Raw genomic sequence first — 12,748 nt, 5'->3', positions numbered from 1 at the left:
TGTGCAGTCTCAGACATGGGATGGGGTGATCAAGAATGTCATCAGCAGTATCAGTAAGTCACTGATAGTACCAAGTGCTGCTTTTTGGTACTTTGAGGCAAGATACTGCATGAGATGGCCCTCCACCTTGCTGTTGTTTCTCACTTGCTTACCTCTCCCACTGGCCCAGTCCTCTAAGATAATCAGTGAGGCATGCTGGGTTTCTGCTCCTTCTCCTTGCTTGTTCCTTTCAAGAGGGCGGATAAACAAGCAGCAGCAGCAGCAGTGAGGATGAGTATATCAGGATCAGGAGCCTGCAGGTATTGGTAGTGGGTCCCCTACTCTGGGGTACAGGCTTGGACTCTTCCATTTCCTGAAATGTTGATGGCCTGTTGGTGGCCCATGAAACTTGCTCAGCCACATTCCTGGCAGAATTTTCAGTCCAAAGACCTTGCTTGCTGGGAGATGAGCAACATAGGCTGTGATTTGAGCACTAGGAAAATGTGATACAGCCAATACAAGTGCTTCTGTAAGGAAGGGTATTTTGGATCCCATGCCACTAAAGTGCAATTCCCTTCCTCCTGATTGTTTAGAAAGGCTTTTAAGAGTATAAGCTTTGAGCCATAGAAATTAATGGAAGCCGTTCCCATTTTTAGATGAGTGACTTGCCCATAATAATACAGCAAGTTGGGAAAATTCTAATAGGGTCTAGAGGCTGATTAATTTTAGAATTCAAAGTCTGAATTAAAATAAAGAGAAATACATCTGAGGAGGAGTATGTAAATGACCTAAAGAGGTCTTTACACTCTATAGTTAAATGGTTCACTTTCATTTAGAAAGTTTCTTGTTGCTAGTTGAAAGCTTTCTTGGTCCCCTTGGTCATATAAACATAAACTTGTATGTGTGCCCGGTTGAATTCAGTGGACTTTAGTTCCAGCTGAGGTAATTTAGGACTATCACCTAAGGGATATTTACCGTCTTTATATTTACTAGAAAATTTATTTTGAGATAGGACACTGCCAATTCCAAACACCATGTGTTGGGAACCTCTTTCCTTAGCCAAGGATGACAGAAAGCCCAGCTATATCTGAATATTCAAGGGCATTTGGAAAAAAACCAACACTTTATTGGAAGGCAGGCTTTTAAATCCTTTTTGCTGAGCCTAATGCTGCTTTTATTAATCATAGTTAAACTTTGTAGTGTTGATAAATGTATAATAGTGTTCATATAGTTCTCAAGATGGATTTTTAAACACTTTCAGTTTTACTTAAGTTGTACACATTCATTTTTATTATGCTTTCATATCCCACTTACTGCTCAAACCAGCCAAAATAGCTTTATGTTAAGAATAATCCATCCATGAAATATTGTAGAATTGGAGTCATGAGAGGAATGAGCTGCCACTGTTTTTTCTTTATTTATTGCAGAAGTTTTACAAGCCCTTAAGATAAATTGATTTTGAAAGTGTAAGAGATTTTATTACAGATAGAATCTAAGTCTGAATTGCATGGAATCAAAAATTGAATTTAAGCTTTAAGTTTGGTTAGTAACTAAATATTTTTGTTTGCAATACTAAATTAATGCATTAAATTTAAGATATCCTAGGCACTACCTAGGGACGCGGGTGGCACTGTGGGTTAAACCACAGAGCCTAGGACTTGCCGATCAGAAGGTCAGCGGTTCAAATCCCCGCGACGGGGTGAGCTCCCGTTGCTCGATCCCTGCTCCTGCCAACCTAGCAGTTCGAAAGTATGTCAAAGTGCAAGTAGATAAATAGGTACCGCTCCGGCGGGAAGGTAAACGGCGCTTCCGTGCGCTGCTCTGGTTCACTAGAAGCGGCTTAGTCATGCTGGCCCCATGACCCGGAAACTGTACACCAGCTCCCTCGGCCAATAAAACCCCAGAGTCGGCCACAACTGGACCTAATGGTCAGGGGTCCCTTTACACCTTTAGGCACTACCTCTTTCAGCTCTATATACTTTTCAGAGCTTATCTGTATCTGAGTAGCTTAACCAGAAGGTGGAGTAACTGAGAAGGGCATGGGGGTAGGCGAGTTATTTGGGGAAAGGAAACTGGACTGCCCTGCAACTCCTATCAAATAACTGGTCAGCTGTGTCTGTGTTCACTGATCTGTAAACATCACAGATCCAGAGCTTTCCAGCACTGCTATGCAAAAACATGGATCCAGTGCACAGATACTTATGGATCATCATCATTTGTGCAAGGAATCCCCTCAAAACCATTATCAAATCGTATGTCTTTGTGCCTTCTGTGGCTGGTTTTGTTGTCATCTTATATAAAGACCATGGAAATCCACGAGGATATTGGGGTCTGCCATAGAGAATGCCCTCTCCAGGACCACCACCACCCAAACTCCTGAGGGTAGTGGAACTACCAAGAAGCCCCTTCTGCTATTCTTAACACCTGGGAGGGGCTGTAGGGTTTCCATAAGATAGGTTAAAGGGTTTTTCTGTCTAGGATATTTCAGGTTAGAATACATCGCCAAAGACATTTTAAAGCAAATGCATAAATACTGTTTTTTATTTTTATTTTTAAAACCCATCTTTTCAATATGCTTTTAAGAGTTAATGCAATGCTTTTATGGATTTTCAACAGACTTACGTTTGGGTTTTTTTCCTCCCTTTTGCTAATGATGTGGAAATTGACAGAACCAAGAAAATCATGAAAGAAGATTTGCCAAAAATTCCTCCTCTGCTGAAGAAGAAACAAGACATTTTATCATGCACAAAAAAGTCAGAAACACTAAAGGTGAAGGCAGATCTGCTGTTCCATATACAGGAGACAGCAGTTCGGTAATGGAATCTGCAGCAAATGGAAGTCAGACTGAAGGCAGTGAAAAAGAAGCAAGTCATTCTGAAAGTAGCATTGGTGCAGACAGTGAGGCCTCTGAAAGCGAAAGTCATTCTAAGCAAACTGCTTCCAGCAGAGCTTGTAGCACACCTGGTGTGTGCACTGATGAGCATAAACATTTATCTGCAAGCATTAAACCACAGTGTAACAAATCAAGTGATGGCGGTACAGAGGGACTTACTACTGGCTTATCAAACCTCTGCTTGGGTAGTGGTGTCAGTGAGACTGAAGGGACTCTCAGTAGAGATCAGCTGTCAAGTCTGTCCAACAACATAGACGTTTCAGCAGAGAACCCCACGTTACTGCAAAACCCTCAAAATGCTTTCCAGACTCTTTCTCAGTGTTACATAACTAGTTCTAAAGAATGTTCAGTCCAGTCATGCCTCTACCAGTTTACATATGTGGAGCTCTTAATGGGAAACAACAAACTTTTGTGTGAGAAGTGTACGGAACGGAAACAGAAGCAGCAGAAGAAAGGAAATTTCACAGGTAATGAAATGGTGGCTGAGTATATTGTTTCACATAGACAACTTTCTAGGGTCCAAAGGATTGTATGATTCTGGCACACTTGCGGGGGGATGGGGAATGTATTATATGCCTTCAAAAGCAGCCACCATCCTGCATGGTAAACTGCATTTGAAACAGAGAGGAATTTCAAAGACCTTTTGTCACCCGGCATGAAAGTCCGCTCTCCAGATATAAAGTTCAGAACTCTTTTTGGGCATTTCCAAGACCTTGATCAGCCTAAAATAGTCCTTTGGATTCTGGCTGAATAACCAAGAGACCCTGAAAAGCTGTATGATTGCACCACAGAACACAACCAGTGACATTTAAGAGACTGAACTAATGAGGGGAACCTGTTCATCTCACCATGTCTTTGCAAATCTTTTTGACCTCAGTACAGTTTTTCAATAATCTTAAATCTTTTTAACCATTACATTTGTATGACACAAGCACAAATGGGGCCTGCAACATAAGGTTGTGGTGTGCAGTGCTCCCGTGCAAGATTCGGGACACTTGGTTGTCATTCTATGCCTACTCAGGCAAGCTCAGTCCTCTTTGGCTGTCTCTCTACAGAACTTGAGATTCCCCAGAGCATGCTAATAACGTCCCTCTTCTGTGTGAATAATGCCATTTTGGCTACAAATGCACTCAATTACATATTGATGTGATACATTCAAAGCACTTCAAATTTTAAAAAAACAAGAAACTCCACAAAACCTTAACTCTAATTGACATATAATACAAAGCTTGTGATTGATGAAATTTATGCAGATTCCCCACATATGTAATTTATTCCAGTAGCATAAATAGGTTTTGTCTATACGTGCATGTGTGATTTATATATTCTAGAGGACCTAAATAAATACGACATTTGTCACCATCTTTCATTAGTTTGTATTTGTATATTAATGCCCTCTTGTGGCCAAAATGCATTTACAGTGTTTTTCTTCTTCTATTGATGTCTCCCAGTTCCTCTCAGCAAAATCACTCCAACGTGAAAGAGATTGAGATTTGTCTTGTGATTTGTAAACATGGGAAATAATGCAGTTGGAGAGTGGCTAGATCGCAATAGTTGCCTCTAGCTGAATTTTCTCTGTCAGAAACTTACTCCCTTCAGAACATAATTTAGGAGTTTAGCAATATGACTTGCTGGACCAGACTGAGGTCTGTCTACTTCCACAAGTTGTTTGCCCTTAGCACCCGATAATGTGAGATATATTGCTTCAGTGCATGGAAACACTGTTTTGAGTGTCCGGGCCAATTAAAAATTGATAAGTGTTTCTTCCATGACTGTATCTATCTGTTTTAAAAGTGGATTTGCTGTCATTTTTTTACACAAATTTGTATGTGTGAGTTATAAATCATAACATCGAACACCGTGTCTGTTGTAAGTTCATATGACGGAATATCATCCATGTTCATCTGTATAAAACATGGGGAAAACACACAGTCCTGATGAGCAGTAATATCATATACTTGCTGTACTGTACATGAAGGTTTTTCTTCTTTTCAGAACTGATAGTGGCTATTGAAGTAGGACTTACATAAATTTGCTGTGCTAGAGGCAACAGGATTTCCCAGAGCCATTCCTTTAGTTTGACTATAAAATTAATAATCAAATATGAAATATTTTTTTCTCCAATATTATGTCCAAAATATCCAGCAAAAAAAGAGAGGTCCTTCTGACCATTTTTGAACATTCAATATGTTCACTGAGCCAGTGTTCTCAGTAGAAAGTCTAATGGAATTAGATCTTGGAGACTTTTGGCTCAGATATTTAGCTGTGTTGGTGACTTTAGGGAAATCATTGCTTATTTAACCTCAGCTGCCATCTGAAAAATAAGAATATAGGACTATTACTAAACATTCATCTTTCTGGATTTTTGTAGGGATTGTATGCATACTTAAAATACTACAGAAAATAAAAAATACTGCCATGCTTTTTAAATTGGTATTTTTTTTTCTGTACAGAAAAGAAAATAGAAGGTGTATATACAAATGCCAGGAAGCAGCTGTTGATTTCTTCGGTTCCTGCTGTTCTTGTTCTCCATCTGAAAAGATTTCATCAGGTAAAGTCTTGAAATAAGGTGTTACTGAAACGAGTTATAATTTTGGACTGTACTGAATTTCTGTAAAACTGTATTTTCTCCAGAGTGACTAGTGATTCTTCTGCTGATGAAAATTATCCTCATCCATGTCGCATTTTGACTGTGGAAGAAATATCAAAGACTTGATCCTTTTATACACAGCCAAAGAAAATTGTGTTTTAGGGTGGTATCCATTGCTAATCCTACTCTGACCAGACCCCATTGAAGCTAACACACATGACTAACAAAGGTTCATGAATTTCAAAGAGTCTACTCTGAGTAGGATTTGTTGGCTCTTAATGTTGTGTACTGCCTTGTTATATTTTCTATGACTGTGTGGTTTATAAATAAATAAGGTAGAAATGACTGAGCCATTTTGTAAGTGGGTCTTTAGATTTATAGGATTTTTTAAAAATGCAGTTTAGTTCTGTACAATACATAATTTCAACAGATGCAGCCTTTCTCTTTGTGGTACTGCAATTTAGCCTTCTATGTTGCATTTCTGCATGACTGAATTTAGCAATTTTCTTATCAACGTAACAAGTAAATAAATAAATTTGTCAGTGTATGTATACTGTTCTTGTCATTGCAGTCGATTCAGAATTTTTGAATTTAAAAAGTTCAGTACTATGCTTTTGCAGTACAGCTGGATTCAGGTGGCACTCAAGTAGAAACAGTAAATATTTCATTTCTTCTTCAGGCTGGTATGAGTCTAAGGAAAGTAAACCGTCATGTGGATTTCCCTCTTGTTTTGGACTTGGCTCCGTTTTGTTCTGCCTCTTGCAAGGTATGGCATGTCAGAAGCACCATTTCAATTTATACAGTACTTCAAAGATAATTTCAGGCTTCAGTTTTTACAGCTGTCTTTGTTTTCAAGTGAAGCCTAAGGCTTCCCCTTAAATTACAGAAAGCCTCATTTCTCTGCCAAGTCAAGATAGCTGTATTGAATTGGTAATAGCTTAAAAAAACCACACCTTTTGCTAGCCTAAGATGTAGAATTAGTGAAGGCTTGTCACTGTTTTTGCTAATTGTTATATTTTTAAGCTGAGTATGTTCTCAAAACTCACTGCATAGAAATCACGTTTCTCCCTTTCTGTCTCCCTTTTGTTTTTGCAATGAAGAATGTGGCAGATGGTGGGAAAGTTCTCTATTCTCTTTATGGAATAGTGGAGCATAGTGGGTCCATGCGAGGAGGTCACTATGCAGCATATGTGAAAGTCAGAGCACCATCCAAAAAGATGTTGGAGCACATTTCTAGCAACAGAAATGTTCAAGGTATGTACCTAAATAAAATGATGTATTTTGGGGACACGCACATCTAGTACGTTAAATGCATGCCCTTTTCTCAGTATCACGCAGTTGGTTTTATCAGTTCAGTACTTCTGCAACTACAATAAACATTTATATTTTAGATCCAGCCCACCTTTTTTCAGCAAAAGGACAATTAAGACATTCCGTTTCTTACGCTTGCAATAATTTGCACATTCAAGATTTCCAGTAACTTTTGAATCTGGATGCTGGAAAATTCAGGACATACTGAAGGGAAGTACTTCTTCACACAGCACATGATAATTAAAACAGTGGAATTCTCTCCCACACAAGGTAGTAATAATGGCCACCAACTTGGATGGCATTAAAATATTAGACAGACGCATGGACAGTAAGGCCATGAATGGCTAGTAATCAAGATGACTATGTTGGAAGCAGTAAGGCTCTGAATACCAGTTGTTGGAAGTCAGTGGGAGAGCACTACTGCACTTAGGTTCTGCTCATAGGCTTCTCATAGGCATCTGGTTAGCCACCATGACAAAAGAGTGCTGGACTTGATGGGTCATCAGGGCCCTTCTTAACATTTACTGCTGAAATCTTGTATCTTCTACATTGGAGATAAGATGTCATTTAACATTGTTCAGGACTCTGTGTAGTATCCAGGACTGCTGGATATCTGTGCTGTAGACTCAATGATTCTGAATTTACAAAGCAGCCCCATAAAATGGGTATCTTCAGAAGCTAAGATTTCTCTTTTTTTAAATATCAGTGTGTAGCCTGCACAGAAGCAGAAATGTATTTGTAACATGGACAAGTTTCTAGTGAAATCTCAAGAGGCTAGAAAGGAGGAGAAATCCACTGCTCATGTAGTGGGGTTTTGGTGCTCTGTGCACTTTTATTTCCATTTCTTCTCTGTCCCCCCGCCCCCAGTTACTGGCCCTTGTCTCCCTGCCCAAGCACAGAGCAGTGGAAGTATCCAACAAAGTAGCTTCAGTTTTCAAGGCCATCCTGGCTCACTTCAACATGCAGTTGTACTCATTTGTACTCTTTTGCTAAGGCAAAAGCTGGCAGTACTGAGGATATGAAAACAAAGTTTCAGTGAATTTTATACAATAGCAAACCTTCAAAATTCTCACAGTTACTGGCTTAGTCATATTGTATTCTCTTTTGCACTATGATGGTAATTAATAACTCTTTTTGTTTTGTTTTTTGCATTTCAGGTTTGAAAGACTCTGTAGGAGCCACTGCAGGACAGTGGGTATATGTTAGTGATACCCATGTACAAGCAGTTACAGAATCAAGAGTATTAAATTCACAAGCTTACTTGCTTTTCTATGAAAGAATACTGTAGCTGTAATCAATACTGAAAGTCTAAGTTATTTTTGTGTTTTCTTAAATGCAGCAGTACATGTAAATATTGTGCTTTTATCTGTTCTCTAAAACAAAATTTACCATGATTTCTTACTTTAAAAACAATGCCTTGCATTCTGAGAAGCTGGTGCATGCACAAAGCACCTAGATGCACACATAAGTTGGGTAGCTTACTATGCTGATTGGCAGCTGCCCATCAAACAGCAGAGGGTGCAGTTTTAGCACCCTGTGTTGCTGCTTTTGGAAGGGGCATGTTGAGCTGCCACCAGAGTGGAGGAACAGAAAATCACATCATGTGTAAGTGGAAACAACTTCATGTTTCTCTGAATATAAGCCCACATGCTCATTATTTAAATCCCCAAAATGCATTTGAAACAATATGCTTGGAAACTGAATACTGTAGTGAAATTTCAGTTTTGGATAAGCAACATTTTTAAAAAAACATGAATTGAGACATGAACTGGAGTTGTGCCTGATTTTTTCTTAATACAGAGGTAGGGTTGCAGCTCACATAAGCAGTCTTTCTCTACCTTTCTCTTGCAAAAAGGGGAGGCAGAGGACTGTACAGCAGAGGATAGAGCAAAATTCTTCCACCTAATTTTGGTGATTTCCCCCCTCCCACTGCAAGCTAGTATAACACAACCCTCACTGTGCAGCCCTCTCCTTTGGAGAAGGCTTTTCCGGGGCAGTATAGAAGGGAGTGGGGAATAGAGAGAGAGAGATTGCACAGGCTTTCTGTTTGTGCAACCATTAAGTGCTAGCCTGTGCCATTCACTAATTGTGTTCCTTTAAAACATTGCTGTAGTTTAAGTTGAAAGCTCAACAATTGAGTTCTACTCTGTTGTGTATGCTTTAGTTGAGATTCCTGCATTGCAGGGGGCTGGACTAGATGACCCTTGTGGTCCCTTCTAACTTTACAATTCTGTCAGTTCATATATTAAAAAAAGGCATGTTGCACAGTTCTTCTAGAACAGATTCTCTTCTGAATGCATGTTGAGTTCTATATGCAGAAAGTTGAGTACATCAGGGAGTAGATTAGAACAGAACCATTAAAACAGAACCTTTCTACCTTATGTGCTCCCTTTTCACATTCAAGGAGTGCTTGACATGGGAGTGTATTCAGATATGCACCATGACTATAGTCACTATGCTACTTTTTCAGAACATTTGACTTTGCTTATAGATATAGTAACAACAAACACAATGCAACAGGCTGTTTTTGACTATGTAACTTCTATTTCAAGCACAATTGAACATATAATATCTCACAAGTCCATTCGGTTCCTAAATTGGCATATTGGCAATAACCACAATATGATATGCTTATCTTATGATTTTCCACGTACAGTGGTACCTCTGGATACGAACGGATCCATTCCGTAGCCCAGTTCGCATACTGAAGTAAACGTAAGGCGCGTCTGCGCGGGTTGCGTTTCGCCGCTTCTGCGCATGACGTCATTTTGAACGTCTGCGTTATTTCCGGGTCACCGCACTGTGCGACCCGAAAATATTCATCCCGAAGCTACTTCAACGCGAGGTATGACTGTATCGCTGCTTTGAGGATTCTAACATTCCTTGTATGTAGATATCGGATCAGATGGAAAACTTGAAGGTATGGCACGACAAGGTTTCCGGGATAATACCTTGTTTTGCCCAACCGGGCTTCGTCAGCTGTGCATGCTCTAAATTAAACAAACATCATGTAACATAATCCTTATACAAACTAAGTAACATAACATACAAATTAAACAAGTTTACATACCATATTCTTGCATGACGGAAATATGGAACAAAATAAATCCAATCACTGGCCAAAGTTCCTTTTTAAACAGAGAGGCAGTGTAGATTCTAACTCTCCTGACCATCCATTGGACTTTAATTTCTCTTGATATGTTCTGTTTACATGATGTGTTGGTCTATGGAATTACACTTCGTGAGATATTATATGTTGAATTGTGATTGAAGTACAAGTTACATAGTCAAAAACAGGCCGTTATGTTGTGTGTGTTGTTACCAGGATTGTACTTACGTAGCCTAAGGTTTAGTAGTGTTTTGCATTTGCTTATAGATATCCAAATATACTTCCTAGTCGTACATTATGTTCTCTCCCATTTTTATCTGCAAAGCATCATATAATCAAGCATGCTGATTTACTGCACACCCAACATTTTAGGGTGGTGACTGGATAACTTATAATTATACATTTTCTTAGTTTCTGTGATTTACACAATATATACACTCCCGACTGTACTCAACTTTTTTTTCTATTAAATATGGGGGTGGGGGTATATTGCTGTCTCTTACAAAGGATCAGGGCTGCTGTTTATAACTGTCCTCAATATGCATAAATCCATATTATTTCTATTGTACAGAGGACAGTGGGACTAGCTCCACATGTGAAATGCAGTTTTTTTACTTCTTATTTTTTACCTGTGCACCACATGATCTACTTTTAGGACTTGGAGAATTTTAAAGAAAAATTATAATCTCTTTGTGGATGCTCCTTTTCAGCTTCAGGACAATCCAGGTTTCTCCTGTGCAATGAACCCCTCATATTCTAGGATACTCTTTAAATTGTAGCCATTGGGTTCCAGCCAGTTATGTGTCTTAGCCGATGGTAAGGCTTCCATCAATGGAATGGGGAGGAAAGCAGTTTGGCGTGGGGGGGGGGGGGCTTCCAGAGCATATTTAAGGGAAGTAAGGGGCTGCAAGAGGGAGGAGGAATCATGGGAAATTGTTTCCCTTTCCAGTAACAGCAGCTTTGCTTACCAGCAGAGCAACACTGTTGGATATAACCCACTGCCTGCTAAAAACAAAAGAGTCAATTTAACAAGCTGTATAATGGGACAGCAGTGAGTGTGTCATGCACATACGTATCCATCTATCTCTGAGTAATTTCTTGCAGAATACATCCAGAATGTCTCCATACCCACCTCACTAATTCCAATTTTAATGATAATTTATTGATATTATGCTATAATCCCAGCACTGGAGAGAGAGTTGTTGTGACCTGTAGTAATCCATGATGATCCACATTTAATCTGATAATTTAAAGTAAATTAATCAGTTTCAGTGAGTGATCATTTCCAGATTACGTATCTATCCCAACAAATCCATCACTCACCCATGCACATTTAGAACAATGTAGCTTACTCAGATGTACCCTTTTATGCACAATCATATCCAGAATTTATTTTAAATCCTGCATTCCAGCACTTTGGGGATAAGACATGAAGATTCAAGTGCATACAGGAATTTGTTATCTGTTTCAATAGGGGTTAAAACCTCTTACACTGAAAGGAAATGGTACCTATTCATTGGTACGGGAGTTCTGAAGAATGCATACACAAGCTCTGGAATGTGATTTATGTTTTGGTTTCTACATGAAATAAAGACATTATATTAAAAAAATTCAGTGGCACCTTTCTAAAAAGCATCCTTTAAAATTCACGCAACCCAAAGTTAAATTCTGTCAAATTAAAAGGGAGTTAACTACACTTTTTTAATGCTCACATTAAAATCAGTGGGCTTTAAATATGCTTCGCTTTGGCTGGCTCATGATAGCAAATGAACAGTGTGTGGGTTCTGCTCATGCTACAAAAGCCGAATTAGCTATCTACTTCTGGAGCTATCATAGTTGAGTGGTTTTCTGTGATTTTTGGAAAAGATCTCTGCCCGAATCTCCCTTGCAATCTCCTTGTACTACCTCAGGTTTTCACCTCTTGTATTTATATTCAGCCCTAGAATTAGAATTCAGTATCCCAATAACAGACACGCTCCACCATCACTTATTCTCCCTCTCCCTCTTTGCTTTCCCCCCCATGCGTTTCAACCTTTTCAGCCTTTTGAAATGGCTCCTGACCTTCGACTTCTTTTTCTCTATACTTGCATGCCCATGTTAGTGTGGTTGTGGTTCAGACTGAAATCAGTCCCCTGACTGTAAAACACTTCCTCAGATAAGGAGGCACCATAGAAGGAAATCTGATACGACCACAGTATGGTAACTGAGCAGTGCAAGTTGCACCATCTTCTGGCTAAATCTTGGAACTGCACACTGTAAAACCTGGATCTATTGGAATTTAGGCTACAAAATTTCAGGCCAGTACTTCCCAAGGTGTTCGCTTAGCAACTCAAGAGTCGCTGTGAGTTTTATGTATAAGGCACAATGAGAACTTGATTTGCCTGTGGGGAACAGCAGTGTGTTGAAAAGAAGTCTAGAATTTCAAAATACTTAATTTCGAAATGAAATATTTTATATTTTTCCTCAATGGTTTACATATGATAGATTAAACCAGGGAACTTTGTGAGGCAGATACTTAGAATAAATTTAGAATGCACTATGAATAACAGATTTTCTATTCCTTAATATTTCAGTATACTAGTAGACTTGGATTATATTAAAATATTCAGGCCAATAATATATTGCAGAGCAAAGAGAAATGCAAGCATAATTTACTTTGTATGTGCAATAAATGAACCTATTACTGTATTTTTACATATTTTATGTATAAAATGTATAGAGAATGTTAAACAGGAATATGTATTTAATTGAATGGAGGCAAAATATGAAAATGTCTGCTAAATATATACCATTGGGATACAAAAACACTTGTTTATTTTTGATTGTCAAAATAAAACATAAAAGTCAGCACACAAGTTGAGAAAAA

General features: G+C 38.8%; 1 protein-coding gene across 12 annotated transcripts in view; it reads left to right on the top strand.

Moving 5' to 3' along the window:
- USP45 (ubiquitin specific peptidase 45) overlaps positions 1-12,748 on the top strand; it is a 54,074-nt gene extending 41,326 nt beyond the window's left edge. For all 12 annotated transcript variants that reach the window (XM_083731282.1, XM_083731288.1, XM_083731280.1 and 9 more), the window contains 5 exons: positions 2,649-3,339; positions 5,326-5,423; positions 6,142-6,228; positions 6,563-6,716; positions 7,931-12,748. In XM_083731282.1, the coding sequence (XP_083587408.1) occupies positions 2,649-3,339; positions 5,326-5,423; positions 6,142-6,228; positions 6,563-6,716; positions 7,931-8,061 (1,161 nt within the window). In that variant the 3' untranslated portion in view covers positions 8,062-12,748. The remainder of the gene's footprint in view (positions 1-2,648; positions 3,340-5,325; positions 5,424-6,141; positions 6,229-6,562; positions 6,717-7,930) is intronic.

The sequence above is a fragment of the Podarcis gaigeae genome (assembly GCF_964106915.1).
Source record: "Podarcis gaigeae genome assembly, chromosome: 3".
In the NCBI taxonomy this organism is placed as follows: domain Eukaryota; kingdom Metazoa; phylum Chordata; class Lepidosauria; order Squamata; family Lacertidae; genus Podarcis; species Podarcis gaigeae.
This window is presented reverse-complemented; position numbering and strand designations above follow the sequence as displayed.